This window comes from Nyctereutes procyonoides, unplaced genomic scaffold (genome assembly GCF_905146905.1).
Source record: "Nyctereutes procyonoides isolate TBG_1078 unplaced genomic scaffold, NYPRO_anot_genome, whole genome shotgun sequence".
NCBI classification, from domain to species: Eukaryota; Metazoa; Chordata; class Mammalia; order Carnivora; family Canidae; genus Nyctereutes; species Nyctereutes procyonoides.
Window position 1 is genome coordinate 49,511,627 of NW_026575140.1, and position 15,160 is coordinate 49,526,786.

General features: G+C 43.1%; 1 protein-coding gene across 6 annotated transcripts in view; it reads left to right on the forward strand.

The window, feature by feature from the left end:
• SPECC1 (sperm antigen with calponin homology and coiled-coil domains 1) overlaps nucleotides 1-15,160 on the forward strand; it is a 279,346-nt gene that overhangs the window by 121,508 nt on the left and 142,678 nt on the right. The window contains exon 1 of one of the 6 annotated variants that reach the window (XM_055305613.1): nucleotides 6,013-6,216. The exons of the other annotated variants lie outside the window; for them this stretch is intronic. Within the exon in view, the coding sequence (XP_055161588.1) occupies nucleotides 6,177-6,216 (40 nt within the window). The 5' untranslated portion in view covers nucleotides 6,013-6,176. Of the gene's footprint in view, nucleotides 1-6,012; nucleotides 6,217-15,160 lie in introns of those variants that run through there. 6 annotated transcript variants of the gene reach the window in all.

Below are 15,160 nucleotides of genomic sequence, written 5' to 3' on the forward strand. Positions count from 1 at the left end.
TTCAAATCCTGGCCCTGCCACTTCATAGCTAAATAACTCTGGCCACGTTATTTACCTTCTTGGTCATTTTCTGATCTTTAATTTGGGTAAAAAAAATAGTTTTATATTGTTGTATTTGGGTAAGAAATTGAATAGGTTAAAATACATAAAGTCGTTAGTAGTCCCTGGCATGTGATTATTTCTCAGTAGATAATAAGAATCATTATCTTGGAAGCTAGATGTTTATGTAGATTTGCAATTATTTGTCTTGAATAAATTCCTAGAAGACAAGTTGCTTGGTTTAAGGATATACAGATTTTTTTCTTTTTGTGTGCTCTGATCATAGAAGTAAAATACGTTTATTGTTAAGTCAGTAGAGGTACTTGCTATAGACAATGAAAGTCTTCTGTAACTCTATTCAGATATAGTTATCTATCAGATATAGATATTTACAGTAACTTGTTATATACATATCCAAATATAATTTCTATATGCATGAATATGGACAATATCATAGTATTTTTAAATATTTTTTTAATTTTTATTTATTTATGATAGGCACACAGTGAGAGAGAGAGAGGCAGAGACACAGGCAGAGGGAGAAGCAGGCTCCATGCACTGGGAGCCCGACGTGGGATTCGATCCCCGGTCTCCAGGATCGCGCCCTGGGCCAAAGGCAGGCACCAAACCACTGCGCCACCCAGGGATCCCTATCATAGTATTTTTAAGTAAAAATGGGCCCATGTACTTATTATTTTATTGTATATGCCTGAACATCAGGGGATCTTTATATTCAATGACTATGTCTAAAAACCTTTTTTTTTTCCTTCCTTAAATAAACATTTCAAATATAGATGAAATAGAGAATACAGAATTTGGGGCACCTGGCTGGCTCAGTTGGGAGAACATGCAACTCTCAATCTCAGGGTCATGAGTTAAAGCCCTACATTGGGCACAGAGCCCACAAAAAAAAAAAAGAAGAAAAAAACAAAAGAAAATATAGAATTTATTAACTTAGTTACACCTTTACATTTGAAATCACATATTGTATAAAATATAGAAATTTAGAGTTGCACTGTTGCTTTGTAATTAATTAATTTTAAAAAGATTTTATTTATTTACTTGAGAGAGAGAGCAATGAGAGAACACAACTATGGGGAAGGGGCAGTTGCAGACACAGGGCTTGATCCCAGGACCCTGGGATCATGAACTGAGCCAAAGGCAGAAGCTTAGCTGACTGAGCCACCCAGGTTCCCCAAATGTTGCTTTTTTTTTTTTTTTAAGCAAGCATCACAGCATCTTTGACATCAGTGTCAACCATCATCACTGGAGTCATTTTTGAAGTTATTTAACACCGGTTCTGGAGCACATCAGCTCCACTTCCACCTGTTGCTTGAGATAAGCAATCTTTGAGTCCACTGGAAATTTTTATCCTAGTCACATCACATTCAGGCATTTTATTTGCCCTGTGTGTGTGATTGTCACAACCTGCCTTCTCACTGAACTGCTTTTATTTTTTAAAAATTTTAAAAAGGTTTTATTTATTTATTCATGAGAAACACAGAGAGAGGCAGAGACACAGGTAGAGGGAAAAGCAGGCTGCATGCGGGGAGCCCGACTTGGGACTTGATCCCGGCCCGGGATCAGGCCCTGGGCTGAAGGTGGCACTAACCCCTGAGCCACCTGGGTTGCCCCCCACCTTTTAAAATGATTTTAAAATGATTTTTTATCAGGCAACCTCTATTAACATCTCAAACTCAAAAAACAAAACAAACAAAAAAAAAAAACAAAACAAAAAACATCTCAAACTCATTTTTCAAGGTTGTTTGAGAATGTACCTTGTTTACCCAACATTTAACATTGATTGGATCCTGGCATTTAAAAATACATAGATTTTAGGGCAGCCTGTGTGGCTTAGTTGAGTTGAGTGCTTTTGGCTCAAGTCATGATCCTGGGGTCTGGGATTGAGTCTCGCATCAGGTTCCCCACAGGGAACCTGCTTCTCCTTCTGCCCATGTCTCTGCCTCTCTCTGTGTCTTTCGTGAATAAATAAATAAAAATTTTAAAAAATTCATAGATTTTGGAGACATTGGGGAAATTTTAATATGGACTACATACTATATGATATTTTGAAAATACTATTTTTCTTGGATGAGATAATGCCATTATAAGAGAATGCCTACATTCATGATGGAAGTGTTTAAGGGTGAAGTGTCATGTCTTTCAAATGCAGTGTTCTTTCAAATGATTTAATGGAGGAAATGGAAGCACAGAGAGATAAAAAGCAAATGGTAGAATGTCTACAATTGGTAATCGTAGGTGATAAATATATAAAGATGTTCATTCTAGTGTTCTCCCCACACTTTTCTATGAATTTGAAATTGTTCACAATGAAAAGTGAGACACAAGGAAAGGCTTCCTTCCCCCTCAATATTATAAAAATATTCATCCACATTTACTTCTAGGACTTCTATATTTTCATATTTTAGAATTAAATTTATATTGAATTGGACTTTATTTTTTGGCATAAGGTGTGAGATATGGGTCTCACTTCATTTGAAGTGCTACTTTATACTAAATTATTTTAAATCTGAGGGTTTTGGGGACACCTGGGTGGCTCACAGGGAAAGAGAATCTTAAGTTGGCTCCAAGATCAGCTCTGGGCCCCACATGGGGCTCAATCTCACCACCCCAAGATCATGATGTGAGCTGAAATCAAGAGATCAACGCTCAACTGACTGAGCCACCTGGACACCCCTGCCTGAGCAAGAATTTAAATCTTTTTTTTATATGATTTTATTTATTGGAAAAAGAGAGAGAGTGTGTATGAGCAGTGGGGAGGGGCAGAGGGAGAGAGAGAAGCAGGCTTCCGGCTGAGCAGGGAGACCAATGTGGGGCTTGATTCCCAGGACCCCAGGATCATGATCTGAGCTAAAGGCAGATGCTTAACCTACTGAGCCACCCAGGCACCACTCTGAGCAAGGACTTAAAAAATGAATAGGTACTTGCCAGGAATTCAGAAGAGTATCAAATCAGAAGGAATATAGCAGATATAAAAGCATAGAGGCCTGGGGTGCCTGAGTGGCTCAGTCCATTAAGTGTCTGACTCTTAGTTTAGGCTCAGGTCACAATCTCATGGGTGGTGAGACTGAGCCCCTCTTCAGGCTCCATGCTCAGTGCGGAGTCTGCTTGAAGGTTCTCTCTCTCCCTCTTCCTCTGCCCCTCCCCCTACTCGCATGCTTGCTCTCTCGCTCTCGCTCTCTCAAATAAGTAAATAAATCTTAAAAACAAAAACAAAAACAAAGAAAGAGAGACAGAGAGCCATAAGAGTCCAGGAGGTATCTTGGGTTGATGTCTAATTTAGTGGTCATAAAGAGACACAGGTTAATTGCTTAACATTTTATGGGATTAATAAAATGACTCATCAGTTTTCAGAACTCTGGATAAGGATGTAAACTGTTCTGTAAACTGAAGTTATGTTACTGTTACCGGGTTCACAATTGCAGCCTTTGTCTATCATCTCATAAATATTTGAAGTCAACCATCTTTTCTGGCTTTGTCCTTCACCTTTAAAAAAGACGGTGGGGAGGCTGAACTTGAATTCATATACATTTCTGCTCTAAAATCATCCTATGCAATTCATTTTCCTTAGTATATTTGTTTCTGTGTACTCAGTGTTGTGCTCAGTTGCATAGGTTACAGAAATAGAACTATGGCTCCTCTCTTTGACAAATGAGTTTTGTTGGAGAAACCAGCTCATGGCACTGTTTAAGGAAATAATGTGACAAGCTGATTGGCTTATGGCACAGGCTATAAACCCATTCATTCATTTCCTGTTCTTAGGAAGTTTGCAATATAGTGGGGAGATAATAAGCCAGTAAACAAATAAATATGTAGTATATTAAATGGTGATATGTATCGTGGAGGCCAACAAGGCAGGGAAGTGTACGTTGAATGTCTGGCTTACTATTTAATGTGGTGTGACAAGAGAAGCCCCTGTTAATGGAATGACATTTGACTGGAGACCTGAGAAGTGAAAGAGAATGAAACATATGGTCTGTGTAATGCTGGAATGTGGGGGAAGAGCATTCCAGGCAAACAGAGAAGCAGGGGCAAAGGCCCTTGGGTGGGAGCATGATTGGCTTATTTGAGGAACAGTGAGGACGTCAGTGTAGCAAAAGCAGTATGAGAGTAGGAAGGTAAGTCCACTGATGGAAGGAGATTATATAGGGCTGTAGAGGCTTGTGTAAGGGCGTTAGCTTTTCTTCTCCTGAGACAGAAAGCTATTGGAGCATTGTAAATGGAGGTGTGATATGATTTGACCTAGGTTTTAGAAACATCACTCTGTTAGGTGAAAATTACAGTATAAAGAGGCAGGGGCAGAAGATGGGATACTGGTTAGGAGGCAGTTACAGGGGCAGCCTGGGTGGCTCAGCGGTTTAGCACCGCCTTCAGCCCAGGCGTGATCCTAGAGACCCGGGATTGAGTCCCACATCAGGCTTCCTGCATGGAGCCTGCTTCTCCCTCTGTCTTTGTCTCTGCCTCTCTCTCTCTCTCTTTCTCTCTCTGTCTCTCATGAATAAATAAAATCTTAAAAAAAAAAAAAGGAGGCAGTTGCAGTCATCCTGGTAGGATGGTCCATGGCTTGGACCAGGTGGTAGCAGTGGAAGTGGTGAGAAGTGCTTAGACATGGTGGCATTTATGACAAATATTTTGACATGTTCCATTTATGGAGATAAAGAAGATTATATTATTCATCTATGGAAGAAAATCAAGAATTTTTTTATGGTTAAATTGGAGATGCTGGGGATCCCTGGGTGGCTCAGCGGTTAAGCATCTGCCTTTGGCCCAGGGCGTGATCCTGGAGTCCCGGGATCAAGTCCCATGTCGGGCTCCCTGCCCTCCCCTACCAGGGAGCCTGCTTCTCCCTCTGCCTGTCTCTCTGCCTCTCTCTCTCTGTGTCTCTCATGAATAAATAAATAAGATCTTTAAAAAAAATTGGAGATGCTTATTAAGACACCTAAGTGGGGGTGTCCAGAAGGTAATTAGTTAAATGAGTCTGGAATACAGAAGAGGGTACCAGGCTGAAGATATATAGGTGGTTTTTTAAGTTGGTGGGGATGGCCAAGTGAGAGATGACCAAAGTGGATAGAGGTGACTGGGTATCAAGCCACACCAGGTGCTAGAGATCAAGGGGATGAGGAGAAACCAACAAAGGGGATTGAGAAGAGGAGACCAGAGAGGTGAGGTCCTGGTGTCTGAACTCCTCCTCCGTGTTTTGAGGAGTTGAGCGATTGGTGGTGACCTAAGATGTTGATAGATGAGAACTGAGAATGGGCCATAGCGTTAAGTAATGCAGAGAGAGAACTAGCCACTCCACTCATGATTTTATTAGTATATTTTTCACTGCGAGATTTACTTATTTCTAAGTGTTTTCAGTGTCAGATTAACTATGAGGGTCGTTCAGGGTAATTTCCGGGAGTTAGTCATTTCTGATAGCAGCAAAAACCGTTACCTCTAAGGACTGGTATGCATTTGTCTTATTTGCGGTAGTATTCATCTTGGGTAACTGGGCACGTCTTTGTTAAAGTGTTACTCTTCTTCACGTCCTACTCAAGAGTTGCTCGTGCGAGCTCTAATTTCTCACGCGCAGCATCTTGCCTTTGTCGTGGCACTTGGCTTCAGCCTCCCCGCAGTGGGGTTTTTCCAGCCTCGCTCATCCGGCCGCAGTTCTCAGTGCCGGCCCCTAGAGGCCCGAAGTCGGTCAGCCGGTGCGGCCCTCCCACGCGTGGGAGGGACCCTTCGGGTGCTCTCGAGCGATAAGAGATGGGCGGGTACTATGCAGATGAGATGGGCGGGGCCCCACCAGACCGGCCGCCTCGAGCCCCAGGTGGGCGGGCCTGCGGCGGGCGGAATGCAGATGAGGTGGGTGGGGCCTCGCGGGGCCGGCCGCCTGGAACCCAGGTGGGCGGGGCTGCGGCGGGCGGAATGCAGATGAGGTGGGCGGAGCCCGCCCGCGCGGGCGAGGAGCGGCTCCGCCGGCGGCCGCCGGGAACTGGAAGGCGCCCGGCCCTTTCTTTGACTGGAGCGGACCCGCCGGACGCAGCTGCCTCGCCAGCCGGAGCCGGCGCGAGCCGCAGCCCGGCGGACACCCTGTCCGAGGCCGGCCCGCCGGCCGCTGCCCGACTCGGCCGAGCATGGGCAACCACTCGGGGCGGCCCGAGGATCCCGAACCAGGTCTGTGCTGTCGGCGGGGGTCGCGCCGCGCCCCCTCCCCGGCCCGGCGCCCTTCCCCCACCCCGTCTCCTGGGCCGGCGGCCGCCGCGCTGCCCGCGGGCGCCCGGGGGGCGAGTGGAAAGGTGAAGTTCCCGGGATGTGATTCTTGCCTTTGGAATGCGCTAATGGGGTTGTGAAATTACCTGCGTCTGTTCCGCGACAAGGAAATGCCACTCACTCTAAACACGTACCTGGAAGCCCCGGGTCCGCCCGGACGCAGCGAGTGGGGCGGGCGGGAGCGGGTCCCCGCGGCCCGGAGCACGCAGGCCAGGCCGGTGCACAGCGGGGCCGCGGGGCCGGGGCTCCGTGCGGGTTTCGCGGCGGGATCTGACCTGCCCCTGCTGTCCGCCGCCCAGACGGGGTCTCCAGCGCCGCGTGTGGGGGCAGTTCTTGCAGACTTTCCGGGCATTTGCAACGAAAAGTGTGACTTGGCAGTCGATTTCTGGTTCATTGTCCATTTTGCGGCGCATCATTTGCATATCACACACTTTCTGGCGTCCCGTGGAAGGTGGCAACCCGTCAGCAGATCTGTTACTCATACTCAGACCAAGGGCTTGATTGTGACTGTTTCTTACCCAAAATAGCCCGTGCTTATTCTGGGATACCGAAAACTTATGCCGGCTTATCAAATTTTTATTTCCTCAGAAATTAAGCGAGCCTAGTGGAGAGTCAGTCAGCTGGGCTCTAGTTTTCATCTTTTGGTTCATCATCCTGGCCTCCGGCACAGATTTAGATGCTGGTAACCACGGGGTTGTGTTTAAAAACAAACCCAGAACATTTCAGTTCTGTCACATGAAGGAAGTGGAATTTAATTTAGCCTCAAAAATTGCATCTTGGCTGATTGGGTAGAGATGGTCGACTTAATGCTGGGATCCTGGAGTGGCAGGTGGCGAGTATGTGTTCCTGTGACAGTCAGAACTCTTTAAGAAATTTCTCAAGGGCGTAATTTTTTTAATTGGGGTTTGAATGAGGACGTTGAGGCTTGGAGAGGTGAAGTGACTTATACAAGTGACATCCCCGGAATTGGGAGCAGCGCTGTAAGTAAACCCCTGGTCTTCACTCCTCTCCCAGTACCTCTGCTTCAGATCTTGGCAGGGAGGCCAAGCCGACTTAGGCTGTATCCTTGGGGCTGGGCTGAGGTGGGGTGCCTTGGTCTGATATAACAACCAGGATGGAAAACTGCCACAGGCGAACACTCTGCAGAAAAAGCATAGAGGCGGTGTTACTGTGTAGATTATGTAGGGGTAACTCTAAATTACGCAGCAGGTATCCAAACTTCTTTGGGCAGAACAACCAATATTTACCAAATAGTGCCTTTGTTGTAAACAGCCCTATGAGAAACTATTAGGCAAAGCACATGTAACACTATTTTGTTGAAAGATTTTATTTATCTGAGAGAGAGCGCGAGAGAGCGTGCTCACAGGGAGGCGGAGGGGCAGAGGGAAAGGGAGAAACAGACCCCCCACGGAGAGGGTTGCCGCGACAGCAGCCTCCATCCCAGGACCCTGGGATCGTGACCTGAGCTGAAGGCAGACGCCTAACTGACTAACCCTGGCGCCCCCTAACGTTACTTTTTAAAGCATTCTAACGGACAGGAGATGAAAAGGACCCTTTTATGCCAGTGACTTTATTGTATTTTTCAAGAATGAATACAATTTTGGAATGGGAACTGGATCTGATTTGCTATAAGTAAAGATATCCAATTAGAAAATCTTAGGTACTGGTGTGGCCTGAAAGGGTGAGTATAATTTTAACTGGTCTCTTACTGCTGTGATGAAGTGCTGTAGAATACATTTAAAAAAAAAAAAACTCTGGAAATTAGAGTTTTATTAAAGATTAATGTATGTTCAATCTGCTTTACCATGAGGTCTAGGATAGGGGGCCCTCCCACTGGCAGTTGTGGTGCATTGGACTAGAATCGGAACAAGTGCTTCAGTGGGTTGTCAGGGCAAGGGGCTCAGAGATGAGTGGTAGAGGTAAGGCGGAAGCAGGAGGATTGGACAAGGGAAGAGCTGCACCCAGGAGTGATTTCTACGCAGTTCTTGTATTGTGTCACTTTTGTCCTTTAAGATGCAGATCTTTAAACAGAATTGGGGGAGCACCTGGCTGGCTCAGTCGTGGAATATGTAGCTGTTGATCTTGAGGTTGTGAGTTTGAGCCCCACGTTGGGTTTAGGATTACTTTAAAAAGATTATTATTAAACAGAATTAGGGATGAACGAAATTTATTAGAGGCTTCACAAACACAAAAGGCGTGGGAAGCCAGAATGGGACTGAGGAGAGTTTTAGACCATGACGCAGATCCAGCGTGTATGAGAGGAAGGAGGGAGGCAGCAGGTTTGGTCAGGGGGAGCCTCAGATAGCTGTGCAGATCTGGAGAAGTCTTGGCCAACTAATTGGGGGAGCTCCAGAACAGACTGCCCATTAGAGTCCCCCCTATTGGGCAGGAATGGCCAGTCCCTGGTGCTCTTGCTGTGGTTACTCACTGCTGGAGGCGGCCAGGGAAGAATAGACCTTCAGCTCAAAAGCCACATTGAGTCCTGGCATCCTGGTGGCACTAAGAGCTGGAGGTGTCAGTCACCTGGAGTCCTTACAGCTGAATACCAAGTTCTTTCTGGAATAGAGATCCAGGTGGCACATCTCATGGCTGTCTTCCACAGGACCTCAGTTGTTTGGGCAGGGAGGGTCTATTTCAAGGGCAAATGAGGTGCAGTCTCCAGTTTAGACCTCCCCTCTCCAGGCTTAAAGGGGCTAGAATTACCCTCATCTCTTCCAGGTGGAAGCACCTTGTCCTCTCTGGAGCACAGCCGAAGCAGAAGATAGGCTCTCATCTGCTGCTTCTTTTCTAGCCCTGGATTTGGCTGTGGTGGCAGCAAGTTTCCTCCTTTGTGGTGGCTGTGATCCTCTGAGTTGGGTCATTGTGACTTATTGTGGTATTGCATGATGGGCTAGAGAAATGGATCAAATAAAAGACATGAAAATTTGCATGATTGAGGGCAGCTAGAATGAGAACTTCCCAGAAATTCCCTAACAGTCTTTCAGTTTCTAACCAGGTTGTCAGTACCTGCATTGTAGAGAGTGTTGCTAGGTATAGTTGTACAGGTTGTGCACTGTTCAGAGGCATCTGGGTATAAAGGGTTGAGGGGACCTAGGTATGGTGGTATCAGTGCCATTTTTACAGTTTTACCTTTTTTTTTAAAGATTTTTTTTATTCATTAGAGACACAGAGAGAGAGAGAGAGAGGCAGAGACACAGGCAGAGGGAGAAGCAGGCTCCATGCAGGGAGCCCGATGTAGGACTCGATCCCGGACTCCAGGATCACACCCTGGGCTGAAGGCAGGTGCTAAACTGCTGAGCCACCCAAAGATCTCTTAGTTTTGCCCTTTTATATTCACACAAAGATGCCCAATATGCTAAAGGAAGCCTTAGTCAAAGGTGAGCTTAGTAGGCTTTACCCACTTTCACTACTAGCTGTTATTTGCTTACTGTTTACTTTAAATTTGCATGTATGTTTATTTTCTATTGTTATTTATTTATTTATTTATTTATTTATTTATTTATTTATTTATAATTTCTATACCCACTGTGGAACTTGAACTCGCTACCCTGAGCTCAAGAACCACATGCTCTTCTAACTGAGCCAGCCAGGTGCCCCTGCATGTATGTGTTTGAACAATGGAAATAAATGATATGAACCAAAAGTAAAAGCCTCTACTCATACTCACTCAGGTCCATTTTATATTAGTTATAATTAACGCTAAGTGGTTAAAGACAATCCCAAAATAGCCACTTAAGACAATAAAAGTTGATTTCTCTCCCACATCACAGTCTAGGGTGAGTGGGGAGCAGTCTGGGCATTATACAGTTGTTAGAGATGAAGCTGGTCAATGTTCATCTCCTGCGCCTGGCTGCCAAATTGTGGTGGATCTGCCAGCAGTCAGGAGAAGAAAGAGCACATGGAGAAGGATACCACAGGAGATTTTTATGGGCCAGGCCTGGAAGTGGTGCGCACCATTTCCACCCAGATTCCACTGGCCTGTCACATAGCCTCACCTGGATGCTCAGGGACCAGAAAATGTCTATATGGAGTGCCAGGCAGAGGACAGCACAGATAGTGGTGCATACTGGCAGTCTCTTTCCAGATAAGATGTCCACTCTCCACCACATTTGTGTCAATATTAAGAAACAGGACAGCCCGGGTGGCTCAGCGGTTTAGTGCCACCTTCAGTCCAGGGCGTGATCCTGTGAGTCCACATTTCTTGACTAACCAACTTTAAACAGTGTTCCTAGCTCATTGAATTTGGATATGACATCCTTAAATTTCTTCTTTCTTTTCCACATTATCCTCTGTACCTTATCCTGGTCTGCCTCTCAACCTTTCACGTGGCTAGAATGTTCTGTTCCATAATTAATATTATTAAGTCTTGGGACACCTGGGTGGCTCAGTGGTTGAGTGTCTGCCTTGGGCTCAGGGCATGATTCTGGAGTCCTGGGATCGAGTCCCACATTGAGGGATGCTTCTCCTCCTTCTGCCTATGTCTCTGCCTCTCTTTGTGTGTCTCTCATGAGTAAATAAATAAAATCTTTAAAAAATATATTAAGTCTTGTTCCATTGTCCACAGATTGATTCTAAAAGTTGAAAACTAATCAGTATATAACATATTAGGATCCTATATGCATTTTTTACTGGAGAGCCAGGTAGTACATTTAGGTTTATAGAGTAGGAAATGTCATCTTACATTGCTTAACTTATGATCTGTGGCAGACGATATTACTTTAAAAGAAAAATAGGGGACACCTGGGTGGCTCAGTGGTTGAGCATCTGCCTTCGGCTCAGGGTGTGATCCCAGAGTTTGGGGATCCAGTCCCACATTGCGTTCCCTGCAGGAAGCCTGCCTCTCTCTCTCCCTCTGCCTATATCTCTGCCCCTCTGTTGTCTCTCATGAATAAATAAATAACATCTTTTTAAAAAAGAAAGAAAGGAAAGAAAAATAGAAGGAGTAAGTAGATTGGAGAGGAGTTAGTATAAGTATTATAATTATTTACTTTTAAAATGTTCTTAACATGCTTTTATTCTGTTACGGCGTTTCTTGATTTTAATTCCATTATGATAGAGAGTTTATTTTCTTCTTGAAGATAAAAAGCATGGGGTTAAAAATTTGGATTCTGGACTGTGCAAAGTTTTGTCACTTCCAGCTCTGAGACTTTGGGTGAGTGATTTCAGCTTTTTGAACCTCATTTATTTTATCTAGAAAAGGGATTAGAATGTAACCTCCCTCATGAGGTTATTGTTAAAATAGGCGAAGGGTTAGAACAGCCTCACATAGGGATCCCTGGGTGGCGCAGCGGTTTGGAGCCTGCCTTTGGCCCAGGGCGCGATCCTGGAGACCCGGGATCGAATCCCACGTCGGGCTCCTGGTGCACGGAGCCTGCTTCTCCCTCTGCCTGTGCCTCTGCCTCTCTCTCTCTGTGTGGCTATCATAAATAAATAAAAATTCAAAGGAAATTTAAAAAAAAAAAAAAAAGAACAGCCTCACATACAGAAAGTGTCCAATAAGCATGTTTTAGTTTGGACTTTGTTACCTTCTGGTCCTGTGTCTCTTTTGTGTTAGCCCATTACTTCTCAGATCCCCCTTCTCTGTTTTTGCATTCCTTTTGCTTTGGTTCCTGTGATCCCCTGTGTTGCTAAACTGTTATATTATTCTATCAATCTCTGTATTCACCTTTTTCTTCCAGTTTTCCTATTGACTTTTAAAATTCCATCAACTATATTTTCTATTTTCAAAATATTTTTTGTCATCTGTTTGATCTTATTCATAGCAGTTTGAGGTTTGGGGGAGAGGAGTGGAGTTGGTTGGAAGGCTTGAGCAAGTGATTTAATGGCTTCTGTTGGCATTAGTTTTAGATTTCAAGGATTCATCAGAATTTTTATAATATTCACTAAGAAGAGAATATAGTATGTAGTTTTCTCAGATGTATTTTGTACCATAGAAGCATTTCAGAGTGGAACTAATGTTCTGAGAGACATACTTTGGAAAATGTGTTCTTTAGGATTAAAATCGATGTATAAATACGTCAAAGATCAGTGATAACACACAGAAAAAAACATATTAAATATATCTGTTACTGCAATAAATGTGAATGGGTTAAAATCTGCATAAAAAAAAGAGCTCCCTCCTGTAGATTAAAACAGAAAACAAAATATACATGGTGCAGAAAAGCATATTCCAGCAATACTGTGATTTTTAAAATTAAGCCAGTTAGACTTGTGAATAATTAAGCTTTCGAGGTCATTATCTTGTTATTCTATGTATAAGTCCAGAAAAATTTAATAGTCACTATTTAAGAGGATCTTTGATTAATATTCGGTTCTATTTACAAACTTGATAATAAATTTAAAATATCTTGTATTTATTAGTTTAATATATTTAGGTTCCTATTAGGTCTGACTGACAAACCAGTCCAGTTTTTTAAACTCTTATAAATTTAGTAATTACATTTATAAACAGTGATTCTTAAATCCTCTTGTATATTTCAGAGCATACTTTCTCTCTGTATATTTGTGTATATGTAGATGCACACTTTCAAATTAAAGTCACAAATTAATTTCACCTTTTAGATTGGAATCATGAGGGTGATCTCAACTCTTAATAGGTCCAATTCTCCTGAATGTTAGACATAAAATCCCAAAATGTAGGTATTTGTACATAATATTACTTACACACATACATAATTACTACTTGTTTAATTCTTTTAAATACTTCTCGATTCTAAATCATTCTAGGATTAAAAGATAGTTTACATAAGCATTTTGTCATAAATAATACAAGAATTTAATCCCATGTGATTCTGGGGGTTGCCTTCTCAGATTGCTGAGGTCGTTAAGCAGCAGAGACCTCAGGCAGGGACAAGGATAGAATTCTTACCCTGGACACCAGATATCCGCTAGAGCCTGTTTTGCTGTGGTTGGAGCACATTTGCTTTGAGCACATATTTGCTTTTGAGTCTATGCATGTTAAATTTTCTCAACCTTTATGTGGGGTATCTATTATTTTGCCTTCATCCTTATTGATAGGTTGTCTTGGTATAGTATTCTAGATTCAAGGTCTTTGTAATATCTCTGCAACAATGACTTCAAAACTTGAGGGAGGTGGTCATAATGCCCATGTAACTTAGATTTAAGCTGTTTTCCTTAATTCTTTCAGCTCCTAGTTGGGAGCCTGAGATCTCCATTCCAATGACCACATCACTCGATTAGAATTTATACTTCTGTGGCACTTAACAGATATAAATATTTCCCAACTACAAAGATTTTTTACTTGATAGAACACTACCCACTTTTCTAACACTTTCTGTGCCTTTTTTTTTTTTTAAGATTTATTTATTTAGTCATTCAGAGAGAGAGACAGAGAGAGAGAGAAGGCAGAGACACAGGCAGAGGGAGAAGCGGGCTCCACGCAGGGAGCTCCACACGGGACTCGATCCAGGGTCCCCAGGATCACGCCCTGGGCTGCAGGCGGCGCCAAACCGCTGCACCACACCACTGCGCCTTCGGGGCTGCCCCACTTTCTGTGTCTTAAGGTGGTATCTTTTTTCATAGCAATACAAAATGTGATTTAATTGTGGATCTCCCTCATGGCTCTGTCTGACTTACAGAGTCATTCTACTGAAACAATACTATCAGTTAAAGGCCCTCCTTCCCTCCCTCCATACACACCCCACAAAGTACCTTAAATCAGATGGGACCATCTACGTTTATAAAAGTGCAATTCAAGAAGAAAAAGTAGCAGTTCCAAAATTCATCACACAACTAGCAAACCTTGAAAGTTACTATATAGCAAAACCTATTAGAAATGCATTAAAAAACTCACAAGTTAAAAATGAGAGAATTCAATAATACACCTTACACGGTTTTTCTGGTGTTCATGGTTTGATTAAAACATTGATCTGTTCTATACCCGAAAGAAAACCTCATTACAGGCCCTTAAGGAAAATTTTACTGGCCACTCTGTGATCATAATGTAATAAAACTGTAGATAATAAATGTTGAAATTTTAAAAACTTAATCCATTTGGAAAAGTTCCACCTAAATAAGAACTGAGAACTATAATTTATTGAAAAATGATTATGAAGTGCTCCATAAAATTACAAATAAACAAATTCATTCCTCTAAAAATTTTTTTAATGTCTGAAAAGAAACAATGAAAATAAATCAATTACTATACTCAGAAATTAGAAAGTAAATAAAAATCTGGGAAAACAGGAGGGTGTTTTTTGAAAGGACAGAAATTAATGAAGCAGATTATAACTACATGTGTTTCACCTTTCTCTTACCCTCAGCACCTTGTATGTTGCCTGATACAGGCTTGGCATGTAGTATTTGTTGAATGAATGAACAAAAAATGCACTAGAATTGAAAAATCTGAGAGTGTATTCTTTGTTGAAACAATGAATTAAATAGAACTGTTGTTAGACTAATAAAGAAACAGAGCAGAAATACCCAAAATTTGCAGTGTAGGGGATCCCCGGGTGGCTCAGCAGTTTAGCGCCTGCCTTCGGGCCAGGGTGTGATCCTTGGGTCCGGGCATTGGGTCTCATGTCGGGCTCCCTGCATGGAGCCTGCTTCTCCCTCTGCCTGTGTCTGTCTCTGCCTCTCTCTCTGTCTCTCATGAATGAATAAATAAAATCTTTAAAAAAAAATTTGCAGTGTAAGAATGTATATAATCAAGGAAGTGGAGATTTTTAAATTAAATTTAATTTACTTATTCATGAGAGACACAGAGAGGCAGAAACATAGGCAGAGGGAGAAGCAGGCTCCCTATGGGGAGCCCGATGCTGGACTCCATCCCAGGACCCCAGGATCACACCCTGAGCCCAAGGCAGATGCTCAACCACTGAGCCACCCA